This window comes from Arvicola amphibius, chromosome 6 (assembly GCF_903992535.2).
Source record: "Arvicola amphibius chromosome 6, mArvAmp1.2, whole genome shotgun sequence".
NCBI lineage: Eukaryota > Metazoa > Chordata > Mammalia > Rodentia > Cricetidae > Arvicola > Arvicola amphibius.
Window position 1 is genome coordinate 7762996 of NC_052052.2, and position 25647 is coordinate 7788642.

The window sequence follows — 25647 nt, forward strand, 5'->3', positions numbered from 1 at the left end:
AAAATTATTTAGGACAATTAAGAAATACAGGTTACTAGACATCTATGACAATCAAATCAAACTTACAGTCATGTTATGTATGCTTTTTAGGCAAAAAAGAGATATATTTTAGCCGGGCGGTGGTGGCGCACGCCTTTAATCCCAGCACTCGGGAGGCAGAGGCAGGCGGATCTCTGAGTTTGAGGCCAGCCTGGTCTACAAGAGCTAGTTCCAGGACAGGCTCTAGAAACTACAGGGAAACCCTGTCTCGAAAAAACCAAAAAAAAAACCAAAAAAAAAAAAAAAAAAAAAAAAAAGAGAGAGAGAGAGAGATATTTTAAATAGTCTTCAAATTCTACAGAGACCTACAGAATATGGTCTTTAGGATATTTTGATAACATAAAGCTTTTTTTTTTTTAAACACTGAGACATGTCTGCTCCTGGCAGCATCAATTTACTTCAAAAACAGTGAGAGAAAGAAAAAGTAAAGGAGTGAGAGGAAAAAAAAAAGTCTTGGGCTGGAGAGATGGCTCAGGGTTTAAGAGCACTGACTGCTCTTTCAGAGGTCCTGAGTTCAATTCCCAGCAACCAGATGGTGGCTCATAACCATCTGTAATGAGATCTGAGGTTCTCTTCTAACATACAGGTAGGTATACAAGAAGAGCACTCATTAAAAAAAATACATATCTATATATAGATATATAACACAAATATATAAAATTTTATATATATATATATATATATATAAATAAAAACCTTTTGCTTTTAAATTTAAGAGATCTACCTGCCTCTGCCTCTCAAGTGCCGGGATTAAAGACACGTGCCACCACCGCCCGGTTTAAATTTTTCATGTGCATTGACATTTTTGCCCGCATGTATGTCTGACCAAGGGTGCCAGATCACAGACAGTTGTGAACTGCCATGTGGGTGCTGGAAATTAAACCCAAGTCCTCCGGAAGATCAGTTGGTGATCTTAACCACTGAGCCATCTCTCCAGCCCCCAGAAAAGCCTTTCAATATCATATTACGAATACTATAAAAAATGTCCCAGCACTCAGGAAACGGAGGCAGGAGAATCAGGAGTTCAGGGTCATTCTTGGATACACAACAAGTTTGAAGCCAGTTTGGTCCTTAAGACTCTGTCTCAGTGGGTAAAGGTACCTGCCACCAAGCTTGGCAACCTGAGTTGGATCTTCAAGACCCACATAGTGGAAGGAGAGAACCGATTCCCATAAATTGTCCTTTGACCCCCACACTAGACTGTGCAGACACATAATAAATATTGTTAAAAAAAACCCAGGATAATGTCAAAGTACTAGGGATATTCCTCAGTGTGGGCCACTTGCCTAGCAGTGTGAGACCCTAAGTTAAACCCCAGCCTGATGAGACCTGGCTGTGGTGGTACACGCCTGCCATCACAGTGCTCTGAAGACTGAGGCACTAGTTTGAAGCTAGCCTGGGCTACAAAGTGAGACCCTGCCTTAAAAGGAAGAAACAGTACTGCTAGATGTAGTGGCATTTGTGAGCCCAGCACTTGGAGAAGGCAAGACTGTAAGTTTTATGCTAGCCATGACTGGATGACAGAGACCATGCCCCAGACTTCCGCTACCCCTGCCACCCAAGTCATGAGTTGAAGGAGAGGCACAGCTGGCTCTCCCAATAGTACTTCCTAAGTAGTTGAAGCAGAGCTGCCCCATGGCCACACTGGCCACCAGCAGCTCAGAGCCTCCCAGTTGTAGCACTCCTTTGTGCGTAGCCTTGGGTTTCTGGGCACCCTCTTTGGGCATGCTCCTCTCCCAGTCTCTGAACAGGGTGACACTGTTCTTTATGCCAGAGTTGGGTTGAAATGAAACCAAACCAAACCAAGCCAAACCAAAAAAGCCAGAACCAGCATTCTATCAGTAGGAATGGATTTTAATGATTCTAAAATTATAATGGGTTTGTACAAAGTAACACTGCCTGCAGCCTCAGGAATCTCTTCAACACTATCTCTTTGGCCAGTTGTGCCGGAAGCCTCTGCGGAGATAGATGAGAACAGGGTTACTTCCTCGGGTTTAGGTGCTGTGCAGATCTGAGTAATACACCGCAAAGGAGGGCCGAGCAGGAGAGAAGCATGAGCCTACGCTTGGGCGCTGAGCTGTGTGGGCGCTGTGGCAGCAGGCCTGTCCTGCTTCATGTGCAGGAACCTGACCTCAAGGTCATGCTATGAAAACACTCACCAGTGAGACCCACTTGCAGATTTCTCTCATCCCTAAGAAACATGTTGGTTTGGGAAAAATTCCCACCCATGTGCTGAAGTGAGGGCACCCAGTGAGAAACTACAGTCTAAGAAAGGAAAATGGGAGAACGCTGGAATCTGAGGTCTGGGATGCAGGAGATCATGTCATGGGGGAGTGACGCTGGCACGAAGCAGGTCATGTGTATTCCTGCTTTCTGGGTGACGGAGCAGTCTCGCTTCTGCACTGCTGGAAACCCTGGTGCTGCTGTTCCCAGGTACAGTGGCTGACTGTCACCTACCTGTCTGACTTCCCAGCCAGAAACGACATGCTTTTGTTCCCCATCGACTGTTTACATTTCTTGGCTGCAACACATTTCTGAAAGAGAAGAGTTATGTACTCTTACACCGACCTTGGCCACCAGCCCTGGGGAAGACACCTGAGCATGGGCAGTCACTTCTCACCCCAGCATGTGGTTGGCAGGCTGAGCTGACAGGGACAGGAGGGCTCTGCACAGTCCTGCCCACTACTTACTACACCTCAAATTCAGCCCGGTTAGCAGGTTAGCACAGACCTGATGTAGCCAGGAGTTACCCACGCAGCCCCTTCACTGTAGGGCATCATCTCGGGGACCCGCGGGCAGATGGAAGGACTCCATCTCAACAAAGGACAAAACATACTATCCCCACCTGCACCAAAAAGGTGACCTGCACTATAGTGTTCATTGTGTTTTTAAATTGCTGACCCAGGAGCCAGCAGGACAGCTCAGCCACACAAGGCCAGGGACTGGAGTGAGAGCCTTGGAGCCCATGGTGGAAGGCCAGACAACCCAACGCTACCCTGACCTTTGCGCACTTGTACACATTAACAATAAAACAGTGACTGTGGGGACCGCTGGCAGCACTGTCTATGAGGGAAGGAGAAGGGTGCAAAGGAGTCTCGGCTGGCCACCGCAGTTCAGGAAGACAAGAGCACAGCAGGTGGCGGGTTCCATCTGAAGCCTTACCTTGCCAGAAGGTGCCGGCTTATTTGGGTCAAACTGGGAGGAGGGCTTGGATTTGCTGTCCCCTGAAAGCAAAAGCGATCATGGCAGTGAGTGAACACAGGCTGACAGGCCAGAGCTCTGGGCTCTAGGGAGCACCTTTTCCTCTGCTCCCAGAGCTGCCGGCCATCCAGAGACTATGCCACCCACAGGTCTGTTCCCAGGTAGTAGGGGCAGGGGTCAGCATCACTACGATCCAGGACAATGTGGGCTGAGGCAACACTCCTGACAGCCTTCAGTGTGTGACTGTCCAGTCGGCTCTCTCACTTTTCCAAGCTCTAGAGGCTGCTACAAAGTCATGAGTGCCACACATGCATCCTTCACATCACAGGGACCTCAGGGCTAAGGGGTCACAAGAGGTCACTGTGTGTGGGCTTTGTGAGCAGGGCCTTCAACCTAGATCCTATGGATGTGGGAGGGGAGCCTAAATAAGGGTCACAAAGGAGGACCCCCTGCTGAGCCACGGACAATGGCTACTGAGATCTGCTTCAAGGAGAGCAGGCAGCTTCTCTCTGTGCCATAACTCATCGTGTGTCCTGGGCGGGGCTCACTCTGAGGGAAGCTGTACTCCCTGCACCTCAAATGGTCATGCGCCTCCTTGGTGTTCTCGCTGTCCTTACCAGCAAAGGCCCTGAAGTCTGACTGGTTGTAGTCGTAAGGTGTGAAATCCTTTCCTGGGGGGTCTGGATCCTTGGGTTTCTTGGAGCTTTTCAACCTTTTCTTCTCCTGCTTCTGTTCTGTGCTCCTCAGGTCACTTGTGGCTCTCTCTCTCTTCTTAGTGGCATTTTCTAGCTGCAAGGTGAACAAGCAAGGAGGGCTGCATGAGAATGTGCGAGCAGAGATCCTGCACTTTGACTGCATCACTGGGAGGTCCAGCCAGGTCTAAATGTGAGATTCACTTAGACATACAGCCTGCAGACAATTCCATGCAACCTCAAGTAGTTCTGGACAGCATGGAATTTTCCACTTGTGGTGCTGTGTTAGCACTTAGAAAGTTTTGGAAAGTGGGCATTTCAGATTTCAGGTATCAGAATGGGATATGCGATGCACAACCTGTATGAGCTGGGGACTCAAGCTGCTTCAGCAGCAGGGAAGGGAGCTGAGGCTGGAATTTAGGGACAAGTTCCTAACTGACAATGCTATCAGGTCAACTAAGGAAAGAGTTTAAGAATGGAATTAAGAGCCGGGCGTTGGTGGCGCATGCCTTTAATCCCAGCACTCGGGAGGCAGAGACAGGCGGATCTCTTTGGGTTCGAGGCCAGCCTGGTCTACAAGAGCTAGTTCCAGGACAGGCTCCAAAGCTACAGAGAAACCCTGTCTCAAAAAGCCAAAAAAAAAAAAAAAAGAATAAGAATAGAATTAAGAACGTATTAAAGGTGTGGTGGCACACACCTTTAATCCCAGCATTTGGGAGGCAGAGTTCAAGATCAGCCTGGGCTACAGAGCTAGTTTCAGGACAGGCTCCAAAGCTACAGAAAAACAAAACCAACCAAACAAAAAAAGAATGAAATTCTATAATGGTCCGGGTGTGGTAAGAATAAAGAGGTCTCATGAGGCATGGAGGTACACACCTTTGATTCCAACATACCAGAGGCAGAGGCTGGTGGATCTCTGAGTTCAAGACCAGTCTGGTCTACAGATGAATTCCAGGACAGCCAGGGTTACACAAGGAAACCCTGTCTTGGGGAGGGGGTGTTGGGGGACAGGGGATAATGACACCCACCCAAACCCTCCCTGCTAGAAATAAAGAAAAAAGAGGCTTCTCTAGGGTAGACTGGGCACAGCGATGTCCTCTGCCAGGCCATAGCCCAGTGCTAAGAGGGTTTACCAAAGACATAAAGAAATCTTAAGAAAATGTAACTATCACCTAATTTGAGAAGAGAGTGGGCACTGACTGATACGACCAAGTCAGCTGCAAAAGAAACTATTCAAGCTGGGGTATAAAGCGAGCCCTCTGACAGTGGTCCAGGAAAACCCCCAAACATCACTATATCTGAAAAGGGGAAAAGGTAGCACTTACTGCGGCCTGTTGCCGCACCGGGATGGCCTGTTCCAGTGCAGCAGCCTCAGACTCCTCCTTTGCCTGTTTCCGGGCAGCTGTGAGAAAGAACCACGTGTGGACTTCTTGCCATTTGTCCACCCATCCTGGGCACAAGGGCCAGTGCTGCTGTCCATTGGGCTCAGCTCAGGCTCTAACAATAGGCTCGCCCTGCTTGTGCCTCTCAGGAAGCAGGTCAAGCACCTAGCAGCTTCCCTGACTTGGTGTCAATGGCCAGGAGTCAGGCCTCATTTTATTTTAAAGATGGACTTCTCTCACAGCCACAACCCCACCTTCCTTGCTGTTCAGAACCAACTATCTGCCACTTATACCTTCCTTTCCCATTGTTATGGTTTTCTGTTTCTTTAAGCGATAAGCCACGCCCATTCCCTCCCCCATCCGCCGAGGCAGGCTGATCTTCACCTTCCTGCCTGAGCTCGCTCTCTTTTCCATCTTCCTCTCAGAGGCAGCTTCGCTTCTGCCTCTCACCCCACTTCTCCCCCCCCCCGTCTCTCTCTCTCTCCTCCTCTCTGTCTCTCTATCCCCTTCTCCCTTCATAACCCCCTGAATAAATATTCAACCTCACTCTGCATGTCCTGTCTATCCATGTTTCTGTCTCCTGCCCACCCGCCATGTGTCCCGCCAGGGATCTTTTTTTTTTTTTTAAAAAAAAAAATTATAAAATTGGTGCCGTGACGCCTCACCCAACTTACCAGAAAGCCTTGGTTCTAAGAAAGGATGAGTCCAGGCTCTGACATCAAATCTGTCACCTGCTCCTGTTGTGCTTCTTAACTAGGCTCAGGCTTTCTGTCCCTCTACTTTGTATCCACTGGATCTCTCAGCTCAGCCCTGCCAAGTCACTCTAGGGAGCAGCCAGCCAGTCCTCACGGAGCCCTGCTTACCTGCCCGTCTCTTCCCTGGGGTACTCTGGGCAGTCCTGCCTTGCCATGCTTTGGGCATGCCAGCTGGCTACCACATGGGAGCTTGGACTCTGCTTCAGTCTACACTCCCCTGGATCCGTGCTGGTCTCTGTCATGTCAGGAGACCTAGGCTGCCTTTACTCACCAGCATCAGAGTCGCATTCTTTGCCTCTTCCCTCTCTACACACAGCACCCTGCTTTACAGGCACAGAACACGCAGGCAGTGACTGGGCCTGTTCTGCTCACTGCCCTGTCTGTCAGTGATCCCTACTAGACACCATCACCCAATGTCCTCAATCAGACTGACGGCTAGGGCTGTCCCTTCAAAGACTGCTGTAGGAATTTAGAGAGTCGCTGCATCTGGGGTAGACATTAAAGCGAACAGCTGTTTTCTAGAAGGACATGGACCTTGAAGAATCACTGTGGTGGACAGCACAGAATCTTTGTGGAAAACAGTGATTGTGCAGACTTTGCATGAGTTTGGTCACAAGACAACTCGGGCACACCTCAGGCACTTGGATTATCAAGTACTGCAAATGACACATAATAAAGGACTAAAGTCCTGAGGGCATATGATACTTTCCTTTAGAAGAGACATATAGATTAGATTAGGGACTTTGGTATGAGGAAATACTTCATTTAAGAAACAACTTTGCCTGCCTGCCTGGCCGCACTGTGAGCCTTTAATCCCAGCACTCAGGAAGCAGAGGCAGGCGGATCTCTCTGATTTCAAGATCAGCCCGATCAACAGAGTTAGTCCAGACAAACAGCCAGGGCTGTTACAAAGAAACTCTATCTCAGAAAACAAACAAACAAAACAAAACAACAAAAAACCAAGCAAACGAACCCAAAAAAACCCACAAACAACTTTGTGTAACCATCAAAAAATATGCATTTGTATGGTTGTTCAGTTCAGCTTATCAGAGGCTGAACGTTCCTGTTGCACACAGGCCTTAAAATTTCATCTTGGAGTGACCTCTTTCTCTGACCCCCCCTCAACACAGAGCACCCCGACACTGGAGCCCACATTTACAAGGACTGGAACACTACCTGTTTGCTCAGCAGCCTTCTTCGTGGTTGCTTCTTTAGGTTCTTTCTGGACCTGGCTGGCCAGCTTCCAGCGGTTGCTGATCTATAATGAAAACAGACAATGAGCCGGGCGGTGGTGGCGCACGCCTTTAATCCCAGCACTCGGGAGGCAGAGGCAGGCGGATCTCTGTGAGTTCGAGGCCAGCCTGGTCTACAAGAGCTAGTTCCAGGCCAGGCTCTAAAAAAGCTGCAGAGAAACCCTGTCTCGAAAAACCAAAAAAAAAAAAAAAAAAAAAAAAAAAAAAAAAACGTTAGAAAACAGACAATGATCAAAACAACCTGCCTAAACGCAGCTACGGATGAGTGCCTACTTGTTCAGAGGCAAATGAGGCGTGCCAACCTTAGAATGACACACATCCTGAGCCATGCACCCCAAAGCTGAACACACCATCTTTTGCAGGCTTTATGTGGTACTGGGGGATCACACCAGGGCTCCAAACAAGCCAGGCAAGCACGCTACTAGTTGAGCTTTGTCCTCAGCCGCAACCCTTTGTTGTAGAGATCCCCAAAGGCTTCTGAGGACTGGGCTACAGTTAAGCCTCTTCCTAGAATACGCTTAGATGGAAAGGGCCTCTCCTCTGTTCTCAGCGGCCTACAGAGAATCTGAAGCCCGTCTGAGACTGGAGCCCCATGAAAGCAACTGCTCCAAAGCTTGAGAAACGACTTACTTCATAGATTTTTGAAGAAGGATCAAACTTTGCTGCTTGAGAGATGTGGGCCTTGTGTTCCAGAGAAGGCAGGAACTGCAGAAGGGGAAACAGTCACTGCAAATGCCAACAGCAGACACCTCACCCATCAGAGGCACTACTACTGCCAGTAACTCCAGAGTCTCCACCAGGACACCATGGAAGATCCCTCCACAGCCCTCTTTCCTCCCGGGGGAGAGGATGCGTGGCTGCAGAATTCTCTGCAGCTCCTGCTGGCTCTTGCAGCTGCAGTACTCACCATCCTAAACGGATTTTCAAAGGACTCCATTATATTCTGGGCTTTTTTCTGTGCCACTGTCAATGGAGTCTTTCCATTTTCCTCAGTACTAGGTTCCTGCAAGGACAAACCAAAACCCATCACTTCTAACCATGATTATGTTGTGCCATCAGGACACCTTCCTGGGACCACAACAGGGAGGATTAATTTCCTGAACTGATGAATTGTTTTTTTGAGGTGTGTAGACTAGGATGGCTTCACACCCAGAGGGCTCTACCTGTTTCTGGGATTAAAGGCATGAGTTGATACACCAGCAAGTTAATGAGCTCATATTGCCTTCATAGCCCACAAGGCCTGTGGTATTTTCACCATCTTCTACTCTTGAAGAGCCCTGTCACTAAGAGGGAAAAGCAGGAATAAAAACACATGTCTGATACATGAAATGTGAAATGTAATATTATAGATTTTGACAGGGAGCCAATGAACACATACAACAGAATGTTTTCAACTGGATTCAGAAACTCTATAGAGATAGTACAGTCTTCTTCCAACTAACAGATTCTCATGTCAATGAAGCCTCAAGTTCACAAAAACTAGCTAGGAGCAGGGCCTGCAAACCACACCCTGGAAAGTTGAGATAGGAGAAACCCAAATAATTTTTAAAAATTTTATGTGCATGAGCATTTTGTTTGTTTGTTTGTATGTATGTATGTATGTGTATCCCATGTGTGCCTGAGGATTATGGAGATCAGGTGTTGGATCCCCCGGAACTGGAGGTATACATGGTTGTGCGCTGCCATTGGGAGCTGGGAATCAAACCCAGGTCCTCTGCAAGAGCAACCAGTGTAAACTGCAAATCTGAGGCCAGACTGGGCTATAGAATGAGATCCTGATTAAAAAGAAAAAAGGAAAGAGACTTCACGTATTTAGTTGCTGAATCATGACAGCTTCTGTCAGCTGCTGTGACTCCTAGACCGTCTTCATGAATCACCACGGTAAGACCTGAACTTAAAACATTTATTTATTTGAGGTATGGTTTCTCTGTGTGACCTTGGCTATCCTCCAACTCACTTTGAAGATCAGGCTGGCCTTGAACTCAGAGATCTACCTGCCTCTGCCTTCCAAGTGCTGGGGATTAAAGGTGTTTGCCACGATGCCTGGCACATTTAAAAAATCCATACATGTGTATTGTGCAGAGGTCAAAGGACAACCTCTGAGGCAGGGTCTCTTGTTCACCACTGTGACTGCCAGGCCACTTGGCCCATGAGCCACTTCCCATCTCACTGCAGGCACAATGGGATTGCAGAGGTCTGGGACAGCGTCTGGCTTTGGTTTCTGGGAATCAAACTGTAATCTTCACATAAGCACAGCAAGTGCTCTAACCACAGAGCCATCTTTCCAATCCTCTGGGCCTCGCCGTCTCAGGGAACCTAGAGTTGCTATCACAGGCAGAAATATGCAGGCCAGCGATAACAGATAGACAGGCTACATCACAGCCACGTTCCAGGAACAAATCAGCTAGGCAAGCCATACAGGCTCTCCAGAATTGACACTAGAGTCAGGCAGCAGGGACCTGCCACTTCCTAAAGCCTGCACTGGCTGCTGAGCTTCTAGTGAGCTACAGTGCAGAAACTGTGTTTCTAGGGCCTTTCTTCGTCTCCCCTGAAAGCACACGCTCCAAGTTCAGGAGAGCATTCTGCTGAGCCCGGCTGGTCGTCCAGGTGACGTGGTCTCTGCCATAGCTGGACCGGCTCCTGTCTGTCAAGACAACCCAGTGTCTCCTCATCAGGTACTTTCCCTTGAAGGTTTCTTTTTTTGAAGCAGGATTTCTTTGTGTAGCCCTGGCTGTCCTGGAACTCTGTAGACAAGGAGAACTCAGAGATCCTGAGGCATGTCTTGGCCTCCTGTGTGATGGGATTAAAGTACTATGCTATCATTGCCCATTTTTTTTCTTTTTTAAAAAGAGACTTATTTATGTGTATGAGTGTTTTACCTGTGTGTAGATTTATGTGCACTGTGTGGGTGCTGAGTGCCCACACAGGTCAGAAGAAAGCGTCAGCTCTTCTGGAACTGTAATTACAGATAGCAGTAAGCCGTCATGTGGGTGCAGGTAACCGCTGAGCTATGGCTTTAGTCCTTCCTCCAGGGTTTCCTCACACCCAGTGCTCATGAGATTCCCCTCCATCCACACCTCTCTCTAGTTTTACTTCTGGCACTGGTCTCAGAAGGACACGCACACCTCCAGACAGCCCATGTGATAAGAGCACCCAACCCCAAAACCTGAGTCCCCCTGGTGAATTTTCTTGCTACTCACACTAAAGATAGTGATGACGGCTGTAGCAAGAAGGCATCTGGCATCCACAGAGGTCTCTTCTTCGCCCTCAGCAAAGAGGCTCGGCTGTTTCTGAAGTGGCACAGACCCTAAAGACATGGAAGTCGGCAAGATCTAGACATGTGGAGGTCTCGGCCCAGAAAACTTCCTCCAACTCTCTGGAAATTCAGAGGGCCTCCATCTTACCATCAGTTGGGGTGATCGAGTAGTTATCTGGAGGGGCGTGGGAACAGTCATGGGGTCCAAAGAGCTCATTCTCCAATCTCTGCATCAAAGAGAAATTAGCAGACCACATGTAAAATTCAGAAGCCAGCCAGGAGCTCTTGGCCAGTGGAACAGCACTGACCTGTCAGGGACTGTGGTCTCCACCCCTCCCATAGGTGAGACAGCAGCCGTGACACTGTACCTCGGCGCTAGGCAGTGGTCCGCTCTTCTTCACTCCAGCTGTGGTTTCAGACTAGGAGGAAAGAAGAGTAGAGGCGGAGATGTAGCTCAGCTGGTAGAGTGTGTGCCTAGCATGCTGGAGCCCTGGATGTGACTCCCCAGTGGGTGTGACCGCACATGCCTAGAGTTCCAGTACTCCAGAGGTGGGAGCAGGAGGACCACAAGTTCAAGGCCATCCTGGGTTACTTGAAACTCTGTCTCAAAAAACAAACAAACAAAAAATGAAACTGAGGAAAGCCGTGTAAAGTTAACAACACATGCTTACTCAGCAGACCGCCTCCTAGGGCCAGGAGATGACCTTGCATCCCTCCCTCCTTTCAGCTCGGGCACTGACAACTATGCTGTGCTATGTGGAAGATGAGTTTCTGTCGGGAGGTGGCACAACACGATGGCTCAGAGAGCCTGGCGTTGTCATCTCAGGCAGCCAGCATGCTTTCTACTTATACAAACCACAAAACTAAGGAAGCCTTTGTGTGTGTGTATGTGGTGCTGGGACACTCAGGGCCTCACACATGAGCGGCAAACACCCTACCTCTGAGCTATTACCGGTCTCAGGAGAATATTCCCCAACCTGAACCCTCTGAGACAGGGTTTCTCTGTGTAGCCCTGGCTGTCTTGGAACTCGCTCTGTAGACCAGGCTGGGCTCAGCCTCACAGAGATCCACTTTCCTCTGCTCCCTGGTGCTGGGATTAAAGACATGTGCCACCACTGCAGAAGGCTATTTTAACATGACAACTGCAGTACACTTTCTTCTTTCATTTTAAGACTTTTGGGTCAATAATCTTTCAACATATGAATCACATATTTATATCACTACCAAGTCAGCACATTCAAAGTTGTCCGAAGACAGGTGGATGTGGTGATGCAAATCTAATCCTAGTTATTTGAGAGGCTGAGGCAGGGGACTGGAAGTACCAGTCCTGCCTGGGCTACAGGGTCACACAGTGGATCAAGGTTGACCTAAAAAAGAACCTGTATGGGAAAACTATTTCAAAAGGAAGGGAAAGAATTAGAGCAAAACCCCCAAAGAAACCATGTAAGCTGAATTTTAACAAGCTTTATTGCCTATATAGAGAACAGACATTCCCACAAAGTACATGTCTGTATTTCTTCTTTTTATTACATCCATTCATTCATTTATTCATTCAAGCACGGCCAACAGGATGGAGGATAACTTAAGGGTGCTGATTCGTCCCTTCAATTGTAAGGGGTTGAACTCAGAGCATTACACTGGTGGCAAGTGCCTTTACCATATTATTTTGACAGTTCTTTGTTTTTTGTTTTGTCTTTTAGAGACAGGGTTTCTTTGTGTAGCTCTAGATGTCCTGGAACTTACTCTGTAGATTAGGCTGTCCTCAAACTCGGGAGATCCATCTGCATCTGCCTCCCAAGTGCTGGGATCAAAAGCATGTGCCATCATTGCTTGGCGATAGTGGTTTTTTTTTTTTTTTCTTTTTTTTTGGGGGGACAGGGTCTCATGAAGCTCAGGCTAGCCTCACACTCATTAGGTAGCTGAGGATGACCTTGCACTCCTGACACTCCCGCCTCGGCATCCAAGTGCTGGGGTTATAGGTGTGTACTGCATGCCCAGCTATGCCTCTATTTCCTGTGGGATGTCCCACTTCCATCATGTTTATAAACACTTCGGTATTTCTTTCACGAAAACTGATTTTTCTGAATTCCCATTCTCCCATCACTTTCCTCCTTCCCCTCTTTGACTTCAGAGTTTGTGGTCCTGATCCTGCTCCCACTATCAGCAAATCTAATCCAGGTGGAGGGTTCCTCCACAGTCCTTAGGCTCAGCAATAATGGGAAGCACTTCCAGACCACCTGCAACTAAATGCCAGGAGCCCTCCCTGCCAGCCCCCTCCATAAAGGTCCACACACGCGCACTCAGGCTCTGGTTCTCGACACCAGGACCCCTACTCCAACTCTTCTACCCACTTAACTGCTTTGCCATAACCATTAAATGGCCCAAATTGCTATCAAATTATCAAAAAGGCCATAAAATATAAAGGATAAGGCTTAGTTTATGACTGTCATAAAAAAAAAAAATGCAATTGCTTGTGCAAGGGCTCTTGCTGCCAAGTTTGACGGCCTGAGTTTGATCCCCAGGAACCATGTAGTAAAAGGAAAGAATTGACTCCTGCAAATGTGTAATCTGTCTAGACAAGTGCACTGTGGTACACACGTGCCTACGTGCATAAACAGAGATACATAAAAAATTAAATCCGGGTGTTGGTGGCACATTCCTTTAATCCCAGAATCAGGAGACAGAACCAGGTGGATACCTGTGAGTTCTAAGCCAGCCTGGTTTACAAAGTGCATTCCACAACAGCCAGAACTGTTAAATAGAGAAACTCTGTCTCAAAAAAACAAAATATATAATTAAAAAAAAATTTCATGGGCTTGGTCAATAATTCATCAGAAGAGTACTTGTGTAGCATGAGGAAGCCCTGAGCTTGAACCCTATCATCAAAAAATAAAGCCACACCTCAAAACCCCAAACCCCTAACACGAGCACAGCTACATCTAACAGGACACACCCAGTAGCTTCCCAGCTGTCATTACTCCTCAGGGCTGTTGAGAAGAGCAGAGCAGCTTAGGGCTTTAGGAGGCCACAGGAGGAAAGTGCTGAAGAAGAGGCCTGCTGGGTGACACACTGCATACCTTGAGCAGGGGCATCTCTCGAGCCTGTTGGATTAAAAGATGCATCTCATTGATCTGCTGCCGAACAAGAGGTGGGACCGGGTTGCAGCAAGCTATGATGCCTTGAGGTTCCCTGAAAACAAGGACAGAAACTCAGCTCACCATGGAGACACAGCCCTTCAAGGGTTCCCGACAGCAATGAACGGGCTGGAGCTTGGGTAGCAGAGCGCTTGCTTGGCACGCTCGAATCTTGGGCTCCAACCCCAGCACACCATCACCAAGAACGGTGGTACAGTCTGCAAGCGCAGCATTTGTGACACAGAAGTAGGAGGATAAGAAGTTCAAGATAGTGAGGCCAATCTTGCCCATGGAGTGAGGACCCCTCGGCCCAGCCCCCTAGCCCCCACAAAAAGGCCACAGAAGTTCTAAACGATTACATAAATCAGCCCAGGCCAGCCACGTGCACACGCGATCTTCACTGCACCAACTCTCAGCCCACTCCTCTAGTTGTCTTACAAACTGCGAGAGCTGAAGACAAGCCTCAAGAAAAACTGGTTTCTAATTTCTTATTCCTATTTATACTCCAATTAACACCACACAATGCTTAAAAGTTCTGAGGCTTTAATTTAGAGAAAGACACAAGAAATAATGTGGGACAGTTCCCTCAAAGGGACTGCAGCAGGCTTGGGACTAGCCACAAGATATGCCAGTTCAGAAGTTTTAGTTCTTATCCAGGAGGCCTCAGGCAAGGACTGTGGCTCCCTTCCAAGCTTGGGGTACTAACCTCTGAGTACAGCCTCAGGCAGCCGCAATCAGAATGCCCGGCTGTGAAGGACTGAGAGTGACTGAGAAGAGAGAGCGTGTTACTCAGCTCTGAGACTTACTTAGGCAGTTCCTCGGCTATCTTTAGCATCATGTGATTGGGTAGAACATATCTGGAAGAAAACACAATGGGCTCACGTTACGTTCAACTAGTAAGCTCACTAAACACTATAATGAAGGAGATGGTAGCCAGACTCCACAATCAGTCCCGCTGGGCCCATAAGCATTAAAGGAACCCCACATTCTCACCCGTAGCTCTCATCCTCCCTGCGGGCTGTTTTATCCCTCCAGGAAAACAGCAGCTGAAAGGCCGCCAGCTGCTGTGAGTTCAGATGCTTCTTCTGCTTTCGATACAGCTCGAGGTAGGACTCGTCCGTAAAGATAGGCTTGACAAATTTCTGCAAAATGTTAAAGAACATTTACGATCAACGAGCATAGGGAAAGGCTCAGTGTTGGAACACTTGCCCAATGCACATGAAGCCCTGGCTTGATCCTCAACACTGTAAAAAAGGAAAGACATCAGTGGGATAAAAAACCATGCCCTGGGCTTTCTAAAATGTTTGGCTCTTGCACTACAGGATAAAGGTGGAGCTGGGTTTGGGGAGCTAACAAAGGAGGGGCAACAAGCAAGAGGCAGGGCTGGGATTCCTGGTGAGGTGAGACCTTGTCTTAAACAATTGAAACAAGCTGGGCAGTGATAGTGCATGACTTTAACCCCAGCACTCGGGAGGCGGAAACAGGCGGATCTGTGAGTTCAAAGTCAGCCTGGTCTACAGAACGAGTTCCAGGACAGTCAGGGCTGTTACACAGAGAAACTCTGCCCTGAAACACACACACACACACACACACACACACACACACACACACACACACACACACACACACACACAAATAAATAAATAAATATATAAATAAACCAAAAAACCAATAAACCACCTGAAAGAGCTCAGTGAGGGAGTGCTTGCCTATTGTGTGTGAGGTTCTGAACTGAATTCTCAGAATGCAAGGAAAACCAAACCAAAACAAAATGCAAACTGAGTGTGCTTGCGGTGGCAGCACACACCGACAATGTCACAACACAAAGGTTCACAGGGCTTCTGCATAAGGGTGATGCCCAAAGTCATGAGCATTCTGTACTTCTAAGTAACTGAAAAATTGAAACACCAAAAACCCACACCATTCCATCAGTAAACAGGCCAGTGAACTGAAAAAATTCTCAAAAGAAACAGATATAGCTAGTAAGCATTTGAAAAGGTGCTAACGAGTTTTCTCCATCAGGAAAATGCAATTTTTTCTTTTATGTGTTTGAGTATTTTGCCTGTATGTCTGTGTATCACGTATGTAAATAGCACCCATAGAGGTCCTATACCATGTGGGTGCTGGAAACTGAACCAAGGTTCTCTGGCATAGCAACAGGTGCTCTCTCCTATCCCTAACCCCGAGAGAGGGTCTCACTATGACGTCCTGCCTGTTCTGGAATTCACTGTGGACCAGGTTGGCTTAGAACTCATAGCAATCTATTTGCCTCTGCCTTTAGTGTAATGGGATTAAAGGCATGCACCACCATACCCAGGACTACTTTTTTTTATTTGTTTTATTTTGTTTTTTTTTTAAATGGGGTTCTGGTGTTCACACTGAACCATCCTCTCTGTCTCTGCCTCAGAATGAAATTTTATTCAGCCATAAAGGAAAATAAAATTGTGACACCTGTGGGATCACAGATGGAATCTGAGATCATCATGTTAACACAAGCCAGATTCTGGATGGGTCGTGAGAGCTTTCCCGGATACACGGAACCTAGACTTACAAGGCCTGTGTAGGTCATCAGAGCAGAAGTGACCATCAGAGGGCTGGAGAGATGGCTCAGAGGTGAAGAGCACTGACTGCTCTTCCAGAGGTCCAGAGTTCAATTCCCAGCAACCACATGGTGGCTCACAGCCATCTATAATAAGATCTGGTGCCCCCTCTCGCATCCAAGCATACATGGAAGGAATGTTGTATACATAATAAATAAACTAAAAAAAAAAAAAAAAGTGACCATCAGACGGGAGAAAGAGATCTTGAGGGGGAAGGGAAACAGACAGCAATAGAAGAATGCATGCCATGAAATAAGGAGTCACAGGGTGGTGATGGCGCACGCCTTTAATCCCAGCTATTGGCAGGCAGATCTCTGTGAGTTCGAGGCCAGCCTAGTCGACACAGCACACAGGACAGGCTCCAAAGCTAGAGAAACCCTAGCTTGAAAAACCAGAAAGAAAGAAAGCAGAAGTAATTGGTGGGTAGGGGTGGGGCCAAGCAGCAAGAGTCAGATGGTCAGATGGGTAATTAAGGACAGGAGAAGAGGATGAAGAAAAAGGATGACAAGTATGTATAAAAGCCATCATAAGAACCAATTTTTTTGGGGGGTGATTTTTTGAGACAGGCTTTTTCTATGTAGTGCTGGCTGTCCTGGAACTCTCAATGTGGAACAGGCTTGCCCCTAAATCGGAAGAGAGCCTCCTGCCTCTGCCTCTCAAGTGCTAGGATTAAAGATATGTATCACCACCGTGAGGCTTTCTTTTTGTGCGTGTGCATTGATGTTTTGTTTGCATACATGTTTGTGTGAAGGAGTCAGATCCCCTGGAACTGGAGCTACAGATAGTTTGAACTGCCATGTGGATGCTGGGATTTGAACCCTGATCTTCCAGAAAAGCAGACAGTACTCTTTACCAATGAGCCATCTCTCTGCCCAAAGCCATTAAAAAATGAAATAAACAGAACTCAGTTTGAAACAGTAACAGCGTGCTGGGCGTCTGTATAGCTGTGGGGACATGGTACCTTGAGGCATATGTCCCTGCTCCGCTGCCACACCACCTGCAACTGGACAGGTTGGTCGTTGCTTCTCTCCCACAGCTCCAGCCTCATGCGGTCATAGATGTAAAGCAGGTAATGGGTGTCATCCCGGGCGTAGGTCAGCATTTCCTCTGGCAGAGGGCTAGAGTTGCAAGAGACATAGCTTCCATGACTGTCCCAGGCAGGGACAGTCATCTAAGCCACTTTTGTGCTGTGTAAAAAAACTTTTTTGGCTCCCTTCTCATTCCAAAGATTCCTCCCAATACTAGGCTACACAGACACTTACTGCATCTCAGTATGACAAACCATTATCTAGCTTGGTGTGGTGAGACAGAGGGATGCTAAGGTTAAAATTGGGGTGCTATGGTGCTGGGGTGACTTGCAGCTCCACCTGTCTGTCCTTACCCTCTCTGTGCTTTCTTACCTCAAGACAGGGTTTCTCTGTGTAGCCCTAGCTGTTAATAAACTCAGATCACCTGCCTCTGCCTCCCGAGTGCTGGAATTAAAGGTGTGCGTCACTACGCCTGGCACTAATTTCCAATTTAACAGATTCTTTTTTTTTAAATATTTATTTATTTATTATGTATACAATATTCTGTCTGTGTGTATGCCTGCAGGCCAGAAGAGGGCACCAGACCCCATTACAGATGGTTGTGAGCCCCCATGTGTTTGCTGGGAATTGAACTCAGGACCTTTGGAAGAGCAGGCAATGCTCTTAACCTCTGAGCCATCTCTCCAGCCCAGTTTAACAGATTCTTTCCCGCACTCACACATCTCCACCCACCACCAGCCGACTGACCGTATCCTCCAATCTGCCAGCTGATACTGCTTGTTTGACTCCACACCACAGTACAGTCTCAGCAGATGGTCAAGTGAGTGACGAGCCAGGTTGAGAAGCCGTGCTGCCTGGTGTGTGTCAAACATGTTCACCACATAGAGCCCGAAGTCTTTCTGTAGCCACTCTATGTCAGAGTCAGCACCATGGAAGACCTGCAAACAAAATCAAGACCATGCAATTCACATCAGCACCAGGCTATTCATCTGTCTCCTTACTTAACTCTGCCTCTGGGCTATTAGGACACTGGTAGGAATGGAACCCTGGGACTGCTAGGCAAGCATCCTATCACTGAATTACATCCTCAGCCTAGTGTGTATAGTTTTGTTTTATTTTTTCCCCAGACAGGGTTTCTCTGTGTAGCTCTGGCTGTCCTGGAACTCACTCTGTAGACCAGGCTGGCCTTGAACTCGGAGACCCATCTGCCTCTGCCTCTTGAGTGCTGGAATTAAAGGCGTCCACCACTGGCGATGTATGTACGTAGTTTTAAGCTTTTAAGTGCTTTTTTTGGGGGGGGGGAGGGTTCAAGACAGGGTTTCACTGTGGCTTTGGAGCCTGTCCTAGAACTTGCTCCGTAGACCAGGCTGGCCTAGAAACTCACAGAGACCCATCTGCCTCTGCCTCCTGAGTGCTGGGATTAAAGGTGTGCACCACTACCGCCTGGTTTAAGCACTTTTTTTAAACTTAGGCCACGGGCATCTTTTGCCTTTATAGCCGTATGCTGTTAAGGGCTGCAACTGCTTTTGAACCATGGTTTGGGTTAGGAGTCCTATTAGCTCCAGGTGTGTCCTTAAATTCAAGCAATCCAATTGACTGTGCTCACTGAAACTCACTACCATGATTTATGTCTTCGGATAGCAACAAGCTACGTGGTAAAGGCCCTTCTGGGGTCTAGAACTAAGCAGTTAGGTACGTAGACCCTCGGGATAGGAGATGACATGGCTTTTCTGTCCACGGGTCTAGGTGGAAAGAACAAGAGGTAGTCTGGAAAGCACTGCATTCCCACCACGGGCAGGCAGGGGGCGTGGCCAGGAGGCGGGATGGCTGACCTTAACGATGGCCGGGTCTGTGAGGCTCTCGTTGAGAATGTACATGTCACTTCGAAGCTCTAGGGTGTCGATGATGAAGTCTTCCGTCCGGGTGGAAATCTGCATCAGGCAGGTCAGTCCGAGGAAGCTTCTGTATGAGTGATGCTAAACCAAAGAGAGGGCGTGTGGGGAAGGGCTAGTACGTATTCCTATAGAAAGAGAGGGTGTGCGGGGAAGGGCTAGTACGTATTCCTATAGAAAGAGAGGGTGTGCGGGGAAGGGCTAGTACATATTCCTATAGAAAGAGAGGGTGTGTGGGGAAGGGCTAGTACGTATTCCTATAGAAAGAGAGGGCGTGTGGGGAAGGGCTAGTACGTATTCCTATAGAAAGAGAGGGCGTGTGGGGAAGGGCTAGTACATATTCCTATAGAAATTACATGATTAATTTTTCGGAAATATTTTTTTAAGGCAGGAGGATGTATTCAAGGCCAGCCTGGACTGGTGCAATACTTGTCTCAGGCCCCCGAATGTAAAGACAAAAGAGATTAAAGTTAGTGCTAACTTTAGACTTCGTTAGTAGATGAAGTCACAGGAAAATTACAAGATACCTCTAGATCCACTGCAAACTCCTGACAACCCAGGAGCTTCTCGTTGAGCTCCACAAGTTGGTCCAGGGAGGATACAAAGTGGCAGGGTGTCTCTTCCACAGGTCTGTACAACTGGACCAAGAAAGGAGAGTGTTAATTACCAACCCTAAGAAGGTACAGGATGAACTCTAAGCTCGAGGAATGACCCACACCTCAGCCCCCCAAAGCTACTGCACCAAACTAGTCAATGCTTCGTTCTTCCCAGGTTCCCAGCTTTGAAACCGGGGCTGGGCACTAACCTGTGGCCGCGGCTTCTGAAGCACTGACTCAGGCGGAGTGAAGTGATCGAGTTCATACTGATAAGGATGTGCAAACCTGAGTGAATACAACAGAAATCCTGAGATGAATTCCATCATTCACAAGGCACACGGTGGCTGTGCTGGGGCTCTGTGGCTACAGTGCTTGTCCAACACAGCCGATGCCCTGGCTTCCAGCCTCAGTACCAGATAAACCTGGGGATGAGGACAGACACCTATAATCTCATCGTCTGTGAGGTGAAGGCAGGAGAGTCATAAGTTCAGGGTCACCTTGATGATATAGTAAGTGTGAAGCCAGCCTGGGATATGTGAGACCATGTCTGACCCCTCTACCCCCAACAAGGAAAACTTAGGAATCACACAGGCTGGGGTAGCACAATCAGTAAAAGGAGAATTAACACACACTCTCTCTCAAAAACAAAAACAAAAAAAAAAAAAAAAAAGGAAAGAAAAAAGAAAAAAAAGGCATAGAGGGCCAGGTATGGTGGCATACACCTGCAATCTCAGTACTATAAGGAGGACAGAGCAGAGTTCAAGGCCAGCCCGAGTCCTGGAAGAGCCTGACTGCAGACAAAGGGGCTGAGGGAGGCAGAAAGGCGAGGAGGAAGCCCAGTCCCATGCGCTTACATGTCCTGTTCAACCTGCTGGGTCCTCTGCTGATGGATGAAATCTGCCAGGGCAGGGGGCACGTCCAGGTCCTCAGGACGATCCTGTGGACGTTCCCGTCTTTCTTTTGAGAGAGCTGGAGGGCCAAGCAGTGACAAACACACCATGACATAGGAGCACACACTTCTCTGTGTTCCAGTTTGGTAGGAGCAGGAATGGAAGGCAGGAGGAAAGCCCATTCCCTTCTAATGTGTGTGTCAAATGAAGGACTCACAGGCAGCGACCGCAGCACCACTTACCCTGAGGGAGGGGCTTCCGGGCATTGGGCTTGACAAAGATTTTAGGGAGAAAGGGCGTGTTGGAATTATCAATCTTCTCCCGAAATCTGAGCTGAGGTCGGAGGATGTTTTTCGCATGCAGCAGTCGGAAAGTCTCAGATTTTGCTTTTTTCCCATATTCTCCTGCCTACGGACAACACATATGAATCAACTAAAACATGGCTTGATGAAGCAGGAAAAGGAATCCAACTCAGCAACCAGACACGTGGAATGTTACTGCATGTGAGGTTCCAGTGACACATGGAGAAGGAGGCGGGCTGAGTGCACTTGGGAGACCACGCAAGGCGGGGAGCACCCCGCTGCGTGCAGTGTGCCACAAGAGAAATGCAAACTAAAATGACCCAATTGGGAGCTCTAGCCGATCTGCAAAGAGGTGCTCACCTTCCGGTTCCAGCTAGACACGATTGTTTTGGGGACCTGCAGTCCTGCAGGGAGGACAGGCTGCTGGTGCTTATTCACACCTGATGCTTCATCCAGTAATATACCCTAAGAGGAGACAAGGCATTGGGTTAGGATCTTAACTGCCTGACGTTTGAATAAATACATTTACAAGAGAGAGGCCGGGCAGTGGTGGCGCATGCCTTTAATCCCAGCACTCGGGAGGCAGAGGCAGGTGAATCTCAGTGAGTTTGAGGCCAGCCATATATATAATTTTTTTTCTTTTTTCTTTATTGAGACAGGGTTTTAGGGTCTTACTGTATAGACCAGGCTAGCCTGGAACTCAGAGATCCACTTGTCATTGCTTTCCTAGTGCTGAGATTATAGGCATGGCTACTAGGCCTGGCTAAACTTATGCCTTACCATGCTCTGTAATGCTGGGGTTTCCCCTTGCACTTTAACATTTGAGCTTTGTGTTTGTTAGTCCACTTATGTGAACGGGGGACACTCACCACTCTCTCCAAAATCACATCGTTGGCATCAACCAGTAAATCGAACTTGTCCTCCAATTCAGTCACGGTCCTTCGATCTTTAATGCTGCTGCGACACCCATGGTACTGCATTACCCTACTCATGCTAAAGAAGGAAAGCCAAGGTCAGCACGTGCGCCTTTATTCCACCAATCTACAATCTCGGGGAAAACCAAATGGCTTATCTTTTTTTTTAAAAGATTTATTTATTTATTCATTTATTTATGTATACAGTATTCTGCCTGCATATATGCTTGCAGGCCAGAAGAGGCCACCAGATCTCATTACTGATGGTTGTGAGGCACCATGTGGTTGCTGGGAATTGAACTCAGGACCTTTGGAAGAGCAGGCAGTGCTCTTAACCACTGAGCCATCTCTCCAGCCCCAAATGGGTTGTCTTACAGGGTTCCCACAGTTTATGAAATTAATGAACATTCTCACAGCAACCTTTAAGAGACAAGACCCAAAGCCAGGTCTAAGAAGCCCGTGATGCTGGCTTCTTAGAAGGCAGAGGTAGGAGGCTTGAACATTCTAGGCCTGGGCCACACAGTGAGGAGCCAACCTGAGCAATTTAATGAGTGAGACCTTTTTTCAATAAAATGAAAACAACAGCTTCAAGGTGATTTCTCTTAACAATTAGCAGATGAGAAAAGCGTAGCCTTGACTGCCCTTCTTGTTCTATAGACCAGGCTGGCCTTGAACTCCCTTGAGTTCTGACTGCCTTTGCCTCCCAAGTGCTGGAATTAAAGGTGTGTGCCACCACCACCACCCCGCCGCAGCAAGACTTTTAAAATTAATAATAATAATAATAATAATAATAATAATAATAATAATAGAGATATTTTGTGTGTATATGTGGATGTTTTACTACCTACCTGTAAAGTCCAGAGGACAAATTGAAGGAGTGGATTCTATACCCTTCTACATTTGAGTCTCAGGGATCACACTCAAGTCATTAGGCTTGGCAGCGGGAGCCTTTAATACATTGGGCCACCTTGGTGGTGGCCCTTCTTTTTTGTTTTGTTTTGTTTTTCAAAATAGGGATTCTCTGTGTAACAACTCTGGCTGTCCTGGAATTCACTCTGTAGACCAGGCTGGCCCTGAACTCCCGAGTACTGGGATTAAAGGTGCGAGCCACCACGGTCCAGCTGTGGCTAATTTATTTTTAACAACCACAGCTCATGCTAGGTGTGATGGCTCACATTTTCAATTTCAACACTCAGGAAGCAAAGGAAGGCTGATCTGGAAGAATTCAAGTCTAATTTCACGTACACACTGAGTTCCAGCTCTGTAGTGAGTTGTTGTTCTCCCAGCAACCGCAGGCCGTTATCCCTGCTTACAGTCGTCCTTGTTACTGCCATTCAGCCAGTACTTCCTTCTGTTAGTCAGTACTGGGGTTCAGAACCAGGGACCCCATCACGCCTATGATGCCCCTACCATTGAGGTCTTTCTTTTCATGGTTTCCAGCCAACATAACGTGCAGTACTCACCACTGAAGCAATCTGTCTCCTTGGGTATCACAAAATGCCTGGAAGGCAGGAAAACTTCGGTAAAAGTCATACTCGTCGCCAAACTGTGGCAGGCTCCCAGATGCCTTGGTCACCGCCACTACTGACCCAAGGGCAAACTGAAAAATTCAGAGGAAAAGACACATTTTAAACATGGATTTCTATTCATTCATTAAAAACCAAACCAAACCAAACAAAAAAAACTTGCCTCCACCTCTTGAGTGCTGGCATTACAGGTGTGTAAAACCATACACGGTTTATGTGGTGCCGAGAACGAAACCCCAGGCTTCACATATCCTAGGCAGCCACCCTTTCAACTGAGTTACATTTCCATTCCTGATATGAAGGTTTATTATGAACTGTGATTTGAAGGAAGTTATTTTGTTTATGCCGACCTTAGTTTACACCTCTGAAAAATGGGCGCAGTAAAAGGTAGTTATTGGGAGGATTAAATGAGCTACTACAATCACTTGGAACACTGACTGGCATATGGATGCTATCACTAAGTTCGGACGCAGACGCTTTCTAGAATAATCTACTGTATTTCTGTGGGTCTGATGCACATCCATCAGCAACACACAGTTCAGACACTGCAGACGACCACTTGCTACCCAGTTGTGCGGTAACGGGAACCAGTCTGAGGTGGCTGTCATGTTAAGGTCTAATGACAGCACTGTTAATCTTGTGAACCCAGAATTTACACGAATCCTTTTATGCTCAAGGAGGCACTGGTGAAAGCGCTTTGGCACTTAGAGAGACTCGATGGCAACACTGACAAGGGACGTTCAACCCAAGATTACAGACGTTTGTACATAGTGGGGAGAGCATGGGCTCTCTCGCCACGGGCTGCTGGGCCCGAGGTAGCGCAGGGTGCGCCACATGGATGACAAGGACGCCCTTCTGAGGGCGCGGACACGGCTTTACACGCAAAGCAGCACGCGCTCATACCGGAAGCGCGGCGCCCTCTGCTCCCGCTCGGCTCCCGCTCGGCTCCCGCTATTCCCGCTGCGCGCCGTGAAGCCGCCGTGGCGGACGCCGGAAGCCCGCAGGGCCTGCTCCGCAGCCCCAGACCCGTTTCCGGACAGCACAGGGGGCTCCTGGGGTGCCCCGGGGCCCGCGAACTCACTTTCACGAAGCTGTCTGCGTCGGGGAAGCCAGGCAGCACCATCTCCTCGTCAGGCTTGGTCGCGCTGGTGGCCGGCGCAGCCTGACGCTCCTGGGGACTGGGAGGCGCCATCTTTCCGTTCTAGGGCGGTTCTTCTCGCGAGATTGATCCGGCTGACCGAGGCGGGCTCAGCGCACATGCGCACAGGTGGCCTCTCCGGTACCTCCCCACTAGGCTTGTACCTAGTTACCGAGCATGGCTCTCAATAGGAAAATCACACTATAGCATCCCAACAGTCCTGTGGTCTACAGGAGGATACAGTGTGTGTTTGTTTCTCTGTATAGCTTGGCTGTCCTGGAACTCACTCTGTAGATCACGCAGGCCGTGATCTCAGAGATCCGCCAGCCTCTGCCTCCCAAATGCTGGGATTAAAAGTGCACCACCACCGCCTGGCTGAAAATACAGTTTTAATCACAGTTATAGTTTTTCTCTGCTGGCATGGTGGTCAAGGCCACTAATCCCAGGACTGGGTACTCAGAGATCGGCCTGCCTCAGCCTCCTAAGTCCTGAAACTAAAGGTGTGCATACCACACTTGGACTGGATTTTTCCAATTTAAAGTTAAAAACAAAAAACAAAAAGCAACAAAAAACTGGGTGGGGCCGGGCGGTGGTGGCACACGCCTTTAATCCCAGCACTCGGGAGGCAGACACAGGCGGATCTCTCTGAGTTCGATGCCAGCTTGGTCTAAAAGAGCTAGTTCCAGGACAGACTCCAAAGCTACAAAGAAACCCTATCTCGAACCCCCCCCCCCCCTCCACTAAAAAACTGGATGGGGAGGAGAGAGGTCTCAGCAGTTAAGAACACTCCTTTTCTTCTAGAGGACCATAGCACCTAGTCCTGAGGTTCATAACTATCTGCAACTCAAGCTGGCAGGGGGCAGATGACTTCTTCTGGTCTTTGGTCGACATGGGCATCTGATCATATGCCATACCTATACATACATATGTATGTAAAATGACATATATACACATACACATATATATATATATATATAACTAAAATGACATGTGTCATATATACACATATAAAAATTGTTTTTTTCAAGATAGGTTTCTCTCTAGCTCTT

The 25647-nt window shown here is 48.0% G+C and overlaps 1 protein-coding gene across 1 annotated transcript; it reads right to left on the reverse strand.

The window, feature by feature from the left end:
* Positions 1–1875: 1875 nt before the first annotated feature.
* On the reverse strand, positions 1876–24688 carry Exosc10 (exosome component 10). Its single transcript, XM_038334489.2, has 25 exons — positions 24542–24688; positions 23398–23534; positions 21890–22013; positions 21381–21485; positions 20961–21126; positions 20683–20797; positions 20038–20113; positions 19760–19870; positions 19173–19316; positions 18088–18278; positions 17274–17430; positions 14706–14854; positions 14519–14569; positions 13656–13767; positions 10947–10997; positions 10727–10805; positions 10523–10629; positions 8230–8325; positions 7953–8027; positions 7246–7327; positions 5258–5334; positions 3858–4029; positions 3202–3263; positions 2497–2573; positions 1876–1995 (listed from the first exon to the last, which is right to left on the reverse strand). Exons 1-25 carry the CDS (start codon positions 24650–24652, stop codon positions 1965–1967), a joined length of 2658 nt encoding a protein of 885 aa, XP_038190417.1. The 5' UTR covers positions 24653–24688; the 3' UTR covers positions 1876–1964.
* Between the last annotated feature and the right edge of the window lie 959 nt (positions 24689–25647).